At 45.4% G+C, this 15446-nt stretch overlaps 1 protein-coding gene across 1 annotated transcript in view; it reads right to left on the reverse strand.

The window, feature by feature from the left end:
* Positions 1-2337: 2337 nt before the first annotated feature.
* The window catches only part of AR (androgen receptor), a 163571-nt gene continuing 150462 nt past the window's right edge, over positions 2338-15446 (reverse strand). The window contains exons 4-8 of the mRNA XM_012643906.1: positions 15143-15430; positions 9074-9218; positions 4454-4584; positions 3432-3589; positions 2338-2642 (exon numbers count right to left, since the gene is read on the reverse strand). Of these exons, the coding sequence (XP_012499360.1) occupies positions 2487-2642; positions 3432-3589; positions 4454-4584; positions 9074-9218; positions 15143-15430 (878 nt within the window). The 3' untranslated portion in view covers positions 2338-2486. The remainder of the gene's footprint in view (positions 2643-3431; positions 3590-4453; positions 4585-9073; positions 9219-15142; positions 15431-15446) is intronic.

The following is a 15446-nucleotide window of genomic DNA, read 5'->3' on the forward strand; positions in this document are numbered from 1 at the left end:
ATTAAAATGTAACCTAGTTTAACTGAAGAGTGGTGAATATTTTTTTCTGTTTAAAACAGCTAAAAGTAATCCTATACATAAGCCAGATGGTGGTGTAACAAAGAAAACCAGAAATTGTCTATTCTACCCCAGAAAGGGAACCTATCAGCTGTAGTTTTGTCCAGCAGTCTTAGATTGACGTATCATCTGTCTTAGGTTCCCCTTCTTCCTTGTTATTTAAAGAAGTTGTTTTGCAAGTTCATTTGGCTATTAATATCAACACAGAAATCAGGGGAGGAAACCCATGTAGATCATAATATGTCACTCAGAAACTATCTTCTCAAGAAGCAGAGTGAACCAACTAAAATGGGCAGGTTGGTGACTGGGCCCTGATTTCTTGAGTTCAACAGATGAGGTTAACTGCTAAGTGAGGAGGCAATGGCCAAGATGAGAAAGTAGGTGGATATTCCCCCTGCGCTCAGGGTTGGCGAACAAAGTCAACAGAATACAGGTGTGCCAAAGGACTATACGAAACCAGTGTCCTAGGAGTACACCCTGAGTTCATGGGTGGCAGCATATCAGAGCCACACTAAGTAGACCTTTCCAAAGGAAGCCATGGTTCTGCTGAAAGTCTCAATGGCTCAGCCTCCCTCTGACTGAGAGGCAGCAACAACGGTGGGGAATCTGAGTGAGTATGGCCAATGTCAGAGCCCAGAATCAGCAGCAGAAGAGGATGATGAGTAAACTCACCAGATGGTGCCCATCTGGCTTTAGGATTTGCCTCTGAAAGCTTTAATTTAGTAGTCAGAGTTTTCCTGGTTCAGTCTCTCTTCTTCCCGTGACTTCTGCAGGTGGATATGTTAGGTGCCAAGAAGAGCACTTGCAGGGTTCTAGCACCTTCATCCTTCTTGATTGCAGTTTTTGAACTAATTGAGTTTTCTCTTCAACCCTGATCTGGGTAGCTCCTTTAGCTGCCCTGAAGAAGGAAGTGGGCATTTCTCCACTTGGTGGGAGGGTATTTTCTCTGGGGGACAAGGGCAAGACGCCCAGTTTGTCCAATCCCAATGATGCCTTCTTCCCAGTTTGTCTGAGGGTGCCAGAGATCTGATAGTTGATGAGAGATATCTGGTAAGAAGTCTTTGAGACTACTGGCATCTGGAGATAGATGTCAGGGCTGCTGGCCTGCTAGCCTTCTTGGTGGCGGGAGCTCTTAGTGGAGAGTCCGTGAGCATGTTCAAAGAGGTGAACAAGCTTCACCACCATGGCTGAAATGCAGTGTGGTGAGTTTCAGGCCCCCAAAACACTGAAGTGGGGGTGGAAGGAGCTTGTGGCCACATGGAGTCTGGCAGAAAACTTCATTCAGGTCTTTTTAAGGTAGGGAAAATGTGGTGGCAGTGAGGGATCAACTATTTAGTGTCGTCAGCAGAACAGCCAAGCCATCACTTCTTTCTCCTTTGACTCCAGCTGCAAGCTCCTCCTTGGCTCACACATGAGAAAGCTGACCTGGATCCAAATGGGGCGTTCTAACGGGTCAGACCTCTCCTCTCCTTCTTCTCACTAGTCTGACTCTTCAGTGGAAGTGGCCAAGTTTTGGCTAAAGAGAACATTCAGTTCAAAGCTCTTAGAACAACTATTGAAAGTCCACTTGAGAGTGGAGGCAGAGGGTGAGAGAGGAAAGGGTTTGGGATGTGGGAGGCGTTCACATGCAGACAAGTTTTCAAACGAGAAGCACATTTTCAGTACAATGAATTACACTGCAGTTGAGCAGTCTTGCCCCCAGGGGCCAAGGCAGGTACTGATGATCTGCCCTCCTTTTCCTCTCCACTATCTGTCTCTCCTCCCCAACTCAGCCCTGGGATCGCCCTGCCCTCTGATGGTAATTGCCATTGGCAGAAAATAAAGTCTCCCAGGGAGGAAGGAGATGAAAAAAAGCAGTGACTCCCCATGGGCCTGCAATTTTCACCTTGTTTTAGTCACTACTGGCCTCTTTGGGGATTTCTGTTTGTTTGTTTTTGTTTAGTTTTTTAAGCAAAAAACCCTAGCAAGGCTTTTTTGCTTTTTTGCTATTTTTTTTGGTTTGTTTTGGTTTTTGCTTTTTTCCCCAGATACTTTTAGCTCTCTAAACTTCCCGTGGCATAAGGTAAGTAAACGTTTGTGTGGCTGGCACACAGCACAGTGCTGTAAACAAGCACAACTTGACACTGGGCCATGTGAGGATCATCACAGATTTAAAGAAATACAACACCATTCAAAACACAGATAGTAGCCACGACAGGGAGCAGAACTGGAAGGTGCCATGGGAGGGTCAGATAGGGAGGGAAGAGGAAAAGGGAAAAGAGAAAAAAAAATCCCAGCAAATAGAGCTCAGGAACATGTTCATGACAGACTGTACATCAATAGAGGAAATTCCCCAAGGCACTGCAGAGGAGTAGTGCAGAGTTATAACAGGCAGAAGACATCTGAAAAGGGGAGTGGGGTTGGGGGGAGAAATGGGGGATTCCAATGCTTCATTGTGTGTGGAAATAGATGGGCTTGACTTTCCCAGAAAGGATCTTGGGCACTTGCACAGAGATGATCTCTGCCATCATTTCCGGGAAGTCCACGCTCACCATGTGGGACTTGATTAGCAGGTCAAAAGTGAACTGATGCAGCTCTCTTGCAATCTGCAGGGGATAATAAGAGAGAAAAAACAGGTTTGACAAGGAGTTGGCTTCTGCCAGACTCTGCCCCCACCTCTGATTTCTGGTCCTTTTAGCCTTTTGTTTCCTCCCCCCAACGTTCCCTGTCCTTAGTCTTCACCAACAAGGTGGTGTGTGTGTGTGTGTGTGTGTGTGTGTGTGTGTCTGTGTGTGTGTGTCTGTGTGTGTGTGTGTGTGTGTGTGTGTTTGAGAAATGGTCTCCAGGGAGTCACTGAGGGCTCCCAATAGCTCTCTTATACGTCGCAAGCTCTTTGACACAGGACAGGGTGTTCCTCTTCCCAGAACATACACACACTCTCTCTCTCTCTCTCTCTCTCTCTCTCTCTCTCTCTCTCTCACTCTCTCTCTCTCTCTCTCACACACACACACACACACACGCACGCACGCACGCACGCGCGCACACACACACACACACACACACACACAGATAAACTCACATGCACATGACTCAGGAAAGAGGGGAAAAACATCCAGGTCTGTTTTGTCTGCCTAGAGAACTCATCTGCTCTAAGCCCCTTCCCTGAGTCCCTACTGCTCTGTTCTCAACTCCTTCACCCCTTTCCCAATAGCCAGCTGGGACATTGTGACCCGTGTTCTTTCTTCTCTACTCTATTTTCTTCCTGGATCACACTCAAAGCCAGAGGGGGATGGAAGCACCTCCCAACAGGTGGTGCCAGACCCTAGAGGAGCAGATTATCACTTGGCTTCATCAGGTTGCTCTCCCTGATAAAGCACCCTCCCTCGTTTGCTTACAGGCTGCACAGAGTCCAGGAGCTTGGTGAGCTGGTAGAAGCGCCTTGAGCAGGATGTGGGATTTTTTCTTTTGCATGCAATGATACGATCGAGTTCCTTGATGTAGTTCATTCGAAGTTCATCAAAGAATTTTTGATTTTTCAGCCCATCCACTGGAACTGATGTGGGATGAAGACAGAATGGGGAGGGGAAGCATGCCCACGAAGGAGCATTAGACAAAGCACTGAATTTTCTGACCACAAACTTGACCCCCACCCCCACGGGAACCAGCTACTTGGCTTCCTGTCAGTTGATGTCTGAGTGCCTGTGGCCTTCAGTCTGCCAGGGAGATCTCAGGGAAAAGGATAGCTGGACCTTAACTGATGGGACTCGAGTAAATAAAATTTACTGAACGTTTCTTTTTTCTAGTCTTCTCATGTCTCCATTTCTTAGAAGCTAAGGTTTTATGTCATTCATAGTCCAGCTCTGATTTAGAAAATTAAAGCATATGGCTTTGAATATCAAATTTTGCCTCATTTCTCCCTCACAGACGCAAAGACAGCACTCTGCTTAGAAGAGACTTTAAAGAAAAGTTCCTTGGCTGCTTAAATGAACCCTGAGTTGCTTACGTAGACCTCCTCTTGTTGGCAGAAGAGGAAATTCCTTCCAGGAGACAACTCCTCCTGCTCTATTGCCCTGCAAGGAATACAAGGTGGTCGATGGCTGTTTCTACAGCAGAAGCTGCGGAAAAATGCAGAGATCTGCTGCAACCAGCCAAAGAGGTCTTGTCCCAAATAGAGAGTGGGAGTAGGTGGGGATTTGATGGAGGCTTAATTCTAGTAAAGAAATTGGTCTCTAGTCATGAAATTGGTCCTTTTTAGGAAACATGATGCTGAAGGAGAGTGGAGGGGGGACAGGCAGGGGGAAAGAAGAAGGGAAGTGTCCAGGAACTGCCTTCTCCCTGATAATCCCTTAATGGCAAAACTTGTCCCTTCTGAGCCTCCGTGCCCCCCAGGGCATTCCTTGTGCCTCCAGAAACTTACTAATGCTGAAAAGCAGTAGTGCTTTCATGCACAGGAATTCCTGGGGTGTGATCTGGAGCCATCCAAACTCTTGAGAGAGGTGCCTCATTCGGACACACTGGCTGTACATCCGGGACTTGTGCATGCGGTACCTGGGAAGGAGACACACAGAGGAAGAATAAGAATGAGTGGAGGCTTACAACAAGCCCAGAAGGAATGTCTCTGGTTGCCCTCCCTCTCCAGGTTCTCTAAGAAGAGCTTGCTGTTTCTCCTTTAGTGACAAGGAACAAGGTTGTTCTTTTTTTTCCAGAATCCTGACTTCCTGATAACTACTCATCTTCCCTGGCCAGGATATGGGTGAGTGCATGGAATTTCCAGGTCTTCGTGCCCGTTCTGTTTCCTGAGGCAGGGACAGGAAAGCCTAACCAAATGAACACAATGGAGCAGGCACATGGTCTCCCTGACTACAGCTCTAATATCCCGGCTCCAGGCAGAGCCAGAACCTGCCTCCCAGGCACCCAACATGGAGGATTTCTAGGAGTGAGGCCCCAGAAATCAGCTCTTAACATCAGGACACCAGGATTCACAAGTAACCCAAGTGTTTGGTCATCCTGCTAACTCCCCTGTCTCTGGCCTAGACTACTAAAAATCTAATCATTTCTTTAAAAACTCCCAGCGAAGGAGATTCCACATTGTCCTTTCAAAATGAGTTTTAATGCTTTTCAAATGTGCCCGCCAGGGGTGGGGAACCTTCAGCCTTTTGAATTCAAGACTCTTCTTTTTTAAACACCAAAGGAGGCAAGAAAAGGTCCATGTTTCTCTGTTGTATCCCTTTTAATAAAATTATTTGTTCTGTAAAATTTGGATTCAGTCAAAAGGCCACATGTAAGGACCTAGAAGGCCACATGTAGTCTTCAGGATGCCGGTTCTCCACCCCTGGAGGGGGAGCCTATTCCTTCACATGCTAGCTGTTCCTTACCACAGTTTAGGAGCTTTAAATATATGTGAGCTGCTTTTATTATAATGACTTGTGAACAGATCATCACATTATCACCTATAAATTATATGGGGAAGTGGCCAAGGCTTGGACAGCTTCTTAGTGGGGAGCAACCTCTTCATTCCGTGACTGGACATGGCATGTCTCTAAGAGAAGACACAGCATCCTTCTGCTAGTAGGCCTTCTGGTTTTCAGTCCTTCAGAAATCAAGTGTGTGTGTGTGTGTGTGTGTGTGTGTGTGCGCGCGTGCGCGCGCGATGCGCGCGCATGTGTTTGTATGTGTAAGACAGAAATTGATTGTGTAGCATGTGGAGAAAGGAAAGGGAATTTGACACCCACTTAAGTGGTGAGGACAAAGACCTCTCAGATGGAGCCTAAAGGCTGTGGTTTGACATTTTGGCCCCCTCCCAAGCCACTAGCCTAGTCTGCAGGCTGAGCAGGCCTGGTGTTGTCTGGATGGAAGCTCAGCACACTATCTCAGAGAGATCTTGGCTGCCCTGGAGAAAGAGGAAAAGGGGCAGATGGTGTAGAATTATTCAACTCAGGCTGAAGCCCAACTGGAAAGAGGAAGTGTTTAGATGGTATCACAAGTCAATTGACCAGAACAGTGTTGCTCCAAGCTTTTACCCTAGAGAATTTTTGAGTAAGATCTGCCAACCCTGTGGCCTGGCCGTGCTCTGATCTCCATCGTACTTTCATATCTCTGTTGATGACAACACTATACTCTTCTTACCATTGAAATCACGGTCCTGGCATGGAGGATTCCTGTAACGTTGCTGCAGGCCCCAGAGACAGAGAAGGTGGAGAATGGAGGGTAGAGAAAGGAGAAAGGCAAGGGGAGGAATTCAGAGGGGATGGGAACAAGAAGTGGGGAGAAAGGGCAAAAAGAATAGGAAGAGAATTAAAGGAAAGGGAGAGGAAAGTGGAGGGGCAGGAATGAAATTTAGGAAGAGAGCAGGGATAGGTGGGAATAAACGAGAGTGGAAAAGAGGGGAAATGAAGGTTGGAAAACACTGAGCACAGTGCCTGACACATAGTAAGTGCTCAATAAATGACATGTAGGAAGGCACTATTATGATACTATCCACCATTATACAGATGAGATTTGAGGCTCAGAAAAGCTCAGTAATTTGCCCAATGACACAGAGCTAAGGTTCAAGCCCATTATCTTCACAACATGTGCTCTCCAAAAAGAGGGAAGGAAAGAAAAAAGCAGGGCTGATGACAAGGTTTGGTATCAGAGAGATCAGAAAATGGGTTGGTCAAGCTTGGACAAGTCCCTATCTGTCTCTTTGGGTCTCAGTCTCCCCATTAATACCTTGAAGAGGCTAGCAGCAATTAGTGGCTCTCAACTGGCCTCCTCAATGGGTGTCAGAAATGTGTGGGGGTAAGTTTGGGCTATCAGAGTGACTGGAATCCTATTTAGTGTGTAGTGGGCAGGTGCCAAGGACACTAAACATATTCCAATATGCAGGAATGTCTTGCACAATGAAAAATTATTCCTACCAAAATGTCAACAGTAACCATTTTGACAAACACTGGTCTAGATGTTTGTAGGGACACTGAGAGCTCTAACATAGTGGGTTCCTATAAAAGGAAGTGAGGGCCTCTTGTTTCAGGAGCCCTGGGGTTTGGTGGGTCTAGGCCTCTGTCCCAGTGAAGAGACCTGTGGCACATTTTTTTTTTTTTTTGAGACAGAGTCTCACTCTTTTGCCCTGGCTAGGGTGAGTGCCGTGGCGTCATCATAGCTCACAGCAACCTCAAACTCCTGGGCTCAAAGTGATCCTCCTGCCTCAGCCTCCCAAGTAGCTGGGACTTCAGGCATGTGCCACCATGCCTGGCTAATTTTTTCTATATATATATTTTTAGCTGTCCAGATAATTTCTTTCTATTTTTTTTTTTTTTTTTAGTAGAGACGGGGTCTCGCTCTTGCTCAGGCTGGTCTCGAATTCCTGACCTTGAGCGATCCACCTGTCTTGGCCTCTCAGAGTGCTAGCTGTGGCACCTTTTGATGAGATGGATTGGAGCTGAGATGGGGTGTCACATGGTTACTCAGAGGTAGAGAAGGAAATAAGGATTTAGAAAATAACCAATCATTATCTTGCAAACCTCCAGAGGTCTTGGGGCTCTGGGGAAGGTGGGGCAGGTGCTCATGGAGTTGAATCAATCACTCAAGGGCAGTAGGGTTTTGGGGACGGGAGATGAACAGTTAGAGGGCTTTTCAAGGCCTGCCCCAGAAGATGGCATCATAAATAACTCTTTGGAGGTCTGGATATAACAAAGCAGGTCATGCCAAAATCCCAGTGGTTATTCTTAGCTTCTGGCTATCAGGCAGGTTGAGTTGGGAGAGGGCAGCTGGGGACACTCACTCTCCCTTGCATGGCACTGCTGTACTGGAAGGAACCACTGGCCAGTGGATTTTATTTTAAGGCTCTTCTGGGTTAGAGGGCTGGAGGGGAGAGAAGGTCAATTCCTGCCCTGACTGAAAGTATTCTTTGTGGTGACACTCACTTAAGGTTCTTGGGAAGATTTTGGCTGGCTCCACTCACAGTGCCATTGAGGGACCTTAAGCAGCAGACACAGAGAAGCCCTCTAACCCAGAAGAGTTTCACTACTAGGGAAAGGGCAAATCAGAAAGGGATTTCTCTTTTTTTTAATTTCTTGCCTCCTTGGGCCAGACATTCCACATCTATTAGTTTTCAATTAGCTATCATAACAAACCATTTATGAAGGTTCTATTATTACTGACAGATGAGGAAACCAAGGGTCAGGAATATTAAGGGTCTTGCCCAAAAACAACGATATAGAAAATAGTAGAATAGAGATCTTAGTAGAGGAAAATATAATTCTAAAATCTGAGCCGTTGACCAAATTCATAAAGGATAAAATGAGCTTGTGGAGTATAGGTATTAATTAAATCTATTTAAGAGAAGTGAAATGGCAGGGCTCAGGTCACACAGCCAGAGAATGCTAGGGCCGCTCCTCTCCATCAGTCACCACCATGAGGCAGGAGAAGAGCTGGGAGTGACACAGACATATATTTGAATCTTGTCTTCAACATGCACTAGCTGTGTGACTTTGGGTGAGTTGCTTTATTTTGCTGAGCTGACTTTCCCCATCCATAAAAAAAACCCCAGGATTATCTAGAAAAAGGGGAGATCAGGTCACCATGAGGACTCAAGGAGAAAAGATTTAGAAAGTAGCATAGTCCTGGCACAAAGTAGTTGCTCAACAAATGGTGACTGATAGTAGCCCTTGGTGATAGTGAAGGGACTGAAGGAACTTCAGCTCTCACAACCAGAGTCTCTTTGCCCCTTCCATATGTTGCCCTGAGTGAAGGGGAGAGATCTTTACATGAGGTTCTGAGATAAGCTACGAAGCAGATCAGAAGCATGACCAATATACAAGGATTAGGTCTTGGGTGGGAAAGGGATGGCCTCAGAAACAACCCCCTTGCCTCCCACCAGCTGGCCTCCCAGCCGAGGGTAAAGCCACCTCAGACTGAACTGGCTGGCTGGGGCCTCCACTGCCACACCTGCAGGTCAACTGAGCCAACCGTCATTGTCACCCCCATCACCATCACCACCAACCAGGGTTGGCCAGGCTGCTGTATTTAAGTGAGGTCTGGGCCCAGGAGCACTTACTCATTGAAAACCAGATCGGGGGCAAAATAGAGCATCCTAGAGTTGACGTTGGTGAAGGAGCGCCAGCCCATGGCAAACACCATGAGCCCCATCCATGAGTACTGAATGACTGCCATCTGATCGTCCACATGCAAGTTGCGGAATCCTGGAGAAGAAGGGGCAGAGACAGTGGTCAGTCTGGGTGCTGATAGGCTGAGCCAAGTCTGGGCCTCTGCTGGGCTGAGACTCTTTGGCACTCAGGCAGCCCCTGAGGAGCCCCAGGGACCATCAGTGTAGGCCACTGAGGGTGAGGGAAAAAGAACAAACTATCTCATGGGGATAATATTCCTTGCCCCTCCTATTTCACCGAGCTGCTCAATGAGACGATGATGGAGGCAAAAAGGGCATTGTCAGAAGAGAAAAATAATCTAACACCTACTGACTGCTTACAATGAGTGAACTCTTCTCTAAGCACTTTACTTATATTACCTCATTTAATGTCACGACAGTGAATAAAGTAGGTACTATTATTATCCGCATTCTGTGAACCAGTAAAAGTGAGTCAGAGAGGTTAAGATCATGTCCAATATCATATGGCTAGTAATTGGCAGACCAACTTCCAAAGCCAAGCAATCAGATTCTAAAGCCCACGCTCCACCTTTCTGAAGATACAGTGTAATAATCATTCTTCCCACATGAACAGAAATTTTCACTTTACAAAGCTCATTTCAAGCTATAATATGATTTGACCCTTCTAACAACCCTGGGAGAGGGATATTCCTACATAACAGCATATGGGGGGGATGCCTTGACAGCCACTCCCTTCTCCTCTCTTTCTCTGTCCCACTTTCTGTCTCACACTTCCTCTCCATTCTTTTCTACTCAACAGGTACCCTGACCATGCTAGTTTCCTATTCCACTGCCATCCTCACCTTACGGCCATTATTATGCAAAAAAGGCCCTAATTTATGGCCTGCTTCCCCAGACTAATTTCTTGCCACTTGCCTTCTCGTAATTTAGGTTCCAGCTATTCTGATAAACTTACACTTTGCTGAACACGTCATGCTTTCCCATGCCTCTATAGCTCTGCTATCTCTGCACAGGCAGTTGCTTTTGCCTAGAATGCATTCTCTATCCCCAGGCCTTCCAGCCAATAAACACCTGCTCATCTTTCAAGTCTTCACTCTGTGAAGCCTTTTCCAACTCATTCAAGCAGAAAGCTTAATGATTCTTCTTTCACCTTCTCATTGCACCTTGTGTAGCCCCACACAATTGCAACACTCATTACACAGGAATTTGGAATTTAGCTGTGTACATACACATCTGTCTCTTGGAGCATCTTGAAGATAGGGATCATATCTTCTTATTCATCTTTGCCTCCCTAGTACATAGCACAGTCTAGGTATTTGAGTGGGCACTTGAAAAATATTAAACAAATGGACTAAGGACCCTCAATTTCTTTTTCTGCTTTGTAAAATGAGAATCAGGTGATCTCCTAATCACCTCCCTTAAGCTCAGAAAACAGAGGCTCCCACAATAACACACAGGTAGAATAGATATGGCCACGTTCTGCTGGAGGTTTCCAAACAGTTGGATGCTTACACTTATGAAGGCATCACCTCAGAGCTCATCCCTACCAGCACCCCCTTTTTCTTTTCCCCAACAAATCCAGAATTATTTGAAATTTTGTCTCGCTATACCTCATAAAGAATGCTTCCCCAAATTTAGATCAAGCTTCTCACTTTCCTGTTGATGACCTTATTTAACCCCCTCACAATAGCCCTAAGAGAGTAGGTGATGTGACACTTATTTTACCAACAAGGAACCTAAGGGCCAGAGAGGTTAACTGACTTGTCCAAGGTCATATAGTCCATATGTGGCCAAACTGGGACTAGAACTTACGTGTTCTGATTCTCTTCTCTGGTGCTTTTTTCCCTCCACTGCTGGAGTTCACAGCTCAGGAACTACCAAGGTCACCAGCTTTCCTCAGCCATAGGCTCAGGTCTGAAGTCTACACTATCCAGACACATTGTTCTGCTTGGTTGATCCTTGCCCACCCACACATCTCCATTTCCCTTTTCTTTTCTTTTAGGTCACAAGCCTCCCAGACATCAGGGTCCCTCATAGCACCACCCTTGGCTGAAATCTTAGTTCCCAGGCCAGGACCTCCCACTTTCACTGTACTGACATACTGTCAGACTGGCCAGAGCCTCAGACCTCAGAGTATTTCCTCTCTGTAGCCTTTCTGTAGCATGGAATGCCTAAAGACTGGCCCACCCAGTCAGTCTGGGCTCCAAGCATGTAGCATCCAGGAGTTCATGGGGAAAAGGCCCAGGAGCTTAAAGCCTGAACCTCTGGAATGGGAGGCAGTGGGGAGCAAGAAAAGTCTTTGGCTGGTGAGCCTTGATCTTCTGTTGTAGTGTGTGAATGTGAGGGTACATTGGAGGGCTGAGGATTGAGCTGTACAAGTATCAAGGAAACTGTCCATACTGTTGTTTTTTCTCTCCCTGAGGTGCTAGGGAACTACCACAGAGGAGAGAAAAGGGGAAGCTTAGTTTGACTGTAATGTTAATAACACTCCTTAGTGAGAGCTGCTTAGCACTCAAGACTAGTGACTGTGTACATATCAGCAATGTGGCCAGCTAATTTTCCCATAGGTCTAATCTGATTACAATACCTAACTCTGTTCTCTAACGCCCAGCCTTTGAACTAGCTTGCATGGCTATCAAGGAATGACTTGAGGAAATGATAGCCTCAGCCCTACAGGTTTCCTTGGCATACATTCACTCAACACCCATCGGCCACTGTCTGAGACTATTCGGGAGAAATAGAGAGGAGTCATTCTCAAGTTTTGAAACACACCAAAAAGTTAGGGAGCAGAGGCAGTGTCCTTGAGACTAACTGTTTTCTCATCAGAATCTAAAAACATTATTTTTTTTAGCAATCTTCAGTGGAAACTTGTAGTCCCATGTCTAGTCTGGGAGAATAGGCTCAAAGAAAGGCCAGTTTGGAAGTATTTGCTGCTCTCGTGCATATGCCAGGCAAAGTTTCAAAGAAGACGATTCAATCTTGGGGAACACGTAGGAGCTTCTAGGCAAAGCTGGTGGTAGCTTGAATTGGGCTTAGTGAAAGCAGTGGCTTAGTACTCGAGCCTCATAATGATAAGCCATCATTTACACAGCACCTATTATATTTCAGTACTGTACAAGGTGCTCTTAATACATAATCTCTTTGTTGGTAACAATTTGCAAGATAGCGATTTGTTCTATCATCTCTGCAAATGAGGAAACAGAAGCACAAAGAAGACATGTGATTTGCTCAAGGTCATACGACTAGTGCATAGCTAGGATTCCAAACCAGATACATTTGATTCTAAATATCCCGTACACTCACAATCTACTCACTCACCCCCAATTAATAGTTATTATTTATTAATGTGCCAGGTACCCTACTAGTCAATTTCCATATATCATGACTGTCATAGAAAACTTACAACAAAATTCATCTAACTAGGTGCCTAGCACAGTGCCTCATACAGGTCAAAAATTCAATCTATTGAATGAGTAAATTATCTGAACTAGTAGGTGATTACTGATAATATGAATAACAGTTCTTATGAATGTGGTAATTGGCTTTTTTTTGAAGCCTTTTCTTTTAAATGACTCAGGGTCAGGGGTCATTTACTCTGGTGAGCTAAACAGTGACCTGATACTGGCTTGCAGACTTGTTAATGTAAGGAGAAGGATTCCCATCCTGGGGGTTGGGCCAAGAAATGCCAGTGATCCCAGTCATATAAATTCTGCCGTGGTGATTTGTACAAGGTTATTGTTAAGACAACTAAATTAGAAACTAGAGGATATGAGCTCAAGTTCTGGCTCCATTTGTTAAGTGACCAAATGGAGCAAGTTAGTTAACCTCTTTGAACCTTGGCATGTGTAATGGAAATAATAGTCCCTATGATTCATAGGACTGTTGTGAAGATTAAGTGGGATCATATATATGAAAAGGCTCTGTATCCTATAAAATGAGACAAGTTAAGTGTTTGGAAACTGCTTGGGAAGATTAAACTTTGAATCTCTGTCAAACACATGATTTCAAGACATCCAGCTGAAAAAGTGATAAGAATTAAAGCAACTTTCTCTTTCTTCTTTTTTGTTTTTCTTCTCTGCGTGAACCCTCTGTTTTGGCACAGTGCATGTCCGGTCAGAGTCCTTGGGCCTCCTTCCCAGTGATCATATTGGCTAGTCAACCTCAGTTTCCCAAGGGGGGAAGACATCAGGGATGGTTAGGGCTGCAGCTGAGCCTTGTGAGTCGGAAATACAAAATAGAGGCTTGGCTGGGCACAGTGGCTCATGCCTGTAATGCCATCACTTTGGGAGGCTGAGGTGGGAGGATTGCTTGAGCCTAGTTCAAGACCAGCCTGGGCAACATGGAAAGATCTTGTTTCTACAAAAAATAAAAAAAAAAAATTAGCTGGGCATGGTGGCGCATGCCTGTAGTCTCACCTACTCGGGAGGCTGAGGCAGGAGGATCGCTTGAGCCCAGGAGTTTAGGGTTACAGTGAGCTATGATGAGACCACTGCACTCCAGCTTGGGTAATAGAGAGAGACCTTGTCACAAACAAACAAACAAAATAGGGGCTTGATGGCCAACATGCAATGTCTTCAAATGCAGCAAGCTCATTGAGCCAAGCTGCCTTTGATGAGGTCTTGGCCCCTCACTGTAAAGCCCAGGGCTACAGAACTGCAGAGGTGCTACAGACTACAGGTAGAGTGAAATTAGGAGGGGATTTGGAATCAGGAGAGGACCCGGGCTCAAGTTCTGGTTCTGCTACCCTTTGGCTATGTAACTGTAGGCCAATCACATCACTTCTCGGAGATTCAGTGTCTTCCTCTGTAAAATGGGGGAAAGAACCCCTATTTTATCATATTCTTATGAGGATCAAATCAGGTAATACATTCAGAATTGCTCTGTTCAACATAAATTTCCACTTGAATGGCAATTATTATTGGAAGACAGGTTAATCTTTGACTCCACAAGAAGAGGTTTGGTCGTTGATATTTTAAAAGAATCTTTGAATCACATAATTTTAGGATTATGAGAACGTTTAAAGAGTATATGCTTCACTGGTTTTCAAACTGTGTTCCCTGGAGCCCTGTGATTTTGCAAAAGTGACCTGGGACTTCCCTAGGATAGTGAGGAAGAGGCTGACAAGGTGAGGCCAAGGCCACAGATTCTGGCTTTAAATCAACCAGTTCCATTTGTATCTGTACAGAATGCTTTTGAGAACTAAAGCATCTGGCTGCTAAAGGAAAGTTTAGGAATTCTTGGATAGAGGATCTCTAAGTCTTCCTTAAGCTATAATATTTTAATAACTAGACCTGTTTAAACAACAGATGGCTCAGGGAGGAAGTGAGCTCCCCATCAATGGAGATATCCAAGCAGAAGGTAGACAAACACTTAGGAATTCTTTCACTATCATGTAACCTTTCCTCTCACAATGATTCCTAAGGTAGTTTAAAGAGCACTAACTAAGCATTCTTTGAAGCAAAATTTGAAAACCATTAATTTAGTCCAAACTACCCTTTACAGTTACACATATAGAGAAATTGAGACCCAGAAGGGGAGGGGATCACACAATAGATTACCAATACAGCTAAGATTAGAATCCAGGTGTTCTGACTCCCAATGTCATATTCTTTCTACCATACCACCTGAAAGTGACACTGAAGACAGAATGTCAAGCAGGCTGAAGATTATCTTTGGGGTGAGCCTGTAGAAAAGCATGTAGAAAAGCATCCTAAGGCATATGTGGGTATGACTATGTGGTTTGTGATTATGGGAAATTTTGCTCGCCTTGTCTGTTGGTTGAACATGAAAACATATGGGACACTCCATAACGCTACCCTTCTCTTTACTTTCTAAGTCTCGATTCCCTTAAAGTGAGGATTATAATGATCCCTCCTCCTCAGAGTTATGGTAAGGATTGCCTGAGTTAATGGGCCGAAAGCACCTGACATGGTGCCTGGCCCATAGGAACATTCACTAAATATGATCTTTATCCCATGCCCCCACTTTCCTTTTCCTTACCAGGCAAAGCCTTGGCCCACTTGACCACATGAACAAGCTGTCTCTCGCCCAGCTCATTGAGGCTAGAGAGCAAGGCTGCGAAAGAGTCAGGCTGGTTGTTGTCATGTCCAGCGCACACCACGCCTGGCTCAATGGCTTCCAGGACATTCAGAAAGATGGGCTGACATTCATAGCCTTCAACGTGTGACACCGTCAGCTTCTGGCTTGACTCCTCAGTGGGGCTGGTGGCACTGGAAGCCTCCCCTTCTTCTTGTACCTTCAGATTACCAAGTTTCTTCAGCTTCCGGGCTATTGGGAAGGAAGA

This window comes from Propithecus coquereli, unplaced genomic scaffold (assembly GCF_000956105.1).
Source record: "Propithecus coquereli isolate 6110/MARCELLA unplaced genomic scaffold, Pcoq_1.0 Scaffold101, whole genome shotgun sequence".
Classification (NCBI taxonomy): Eukaryota; Metazoa; Chordata; class Mammalia; order Primates; family Indriidae; genus Propithecus; species Propithecus coquereli.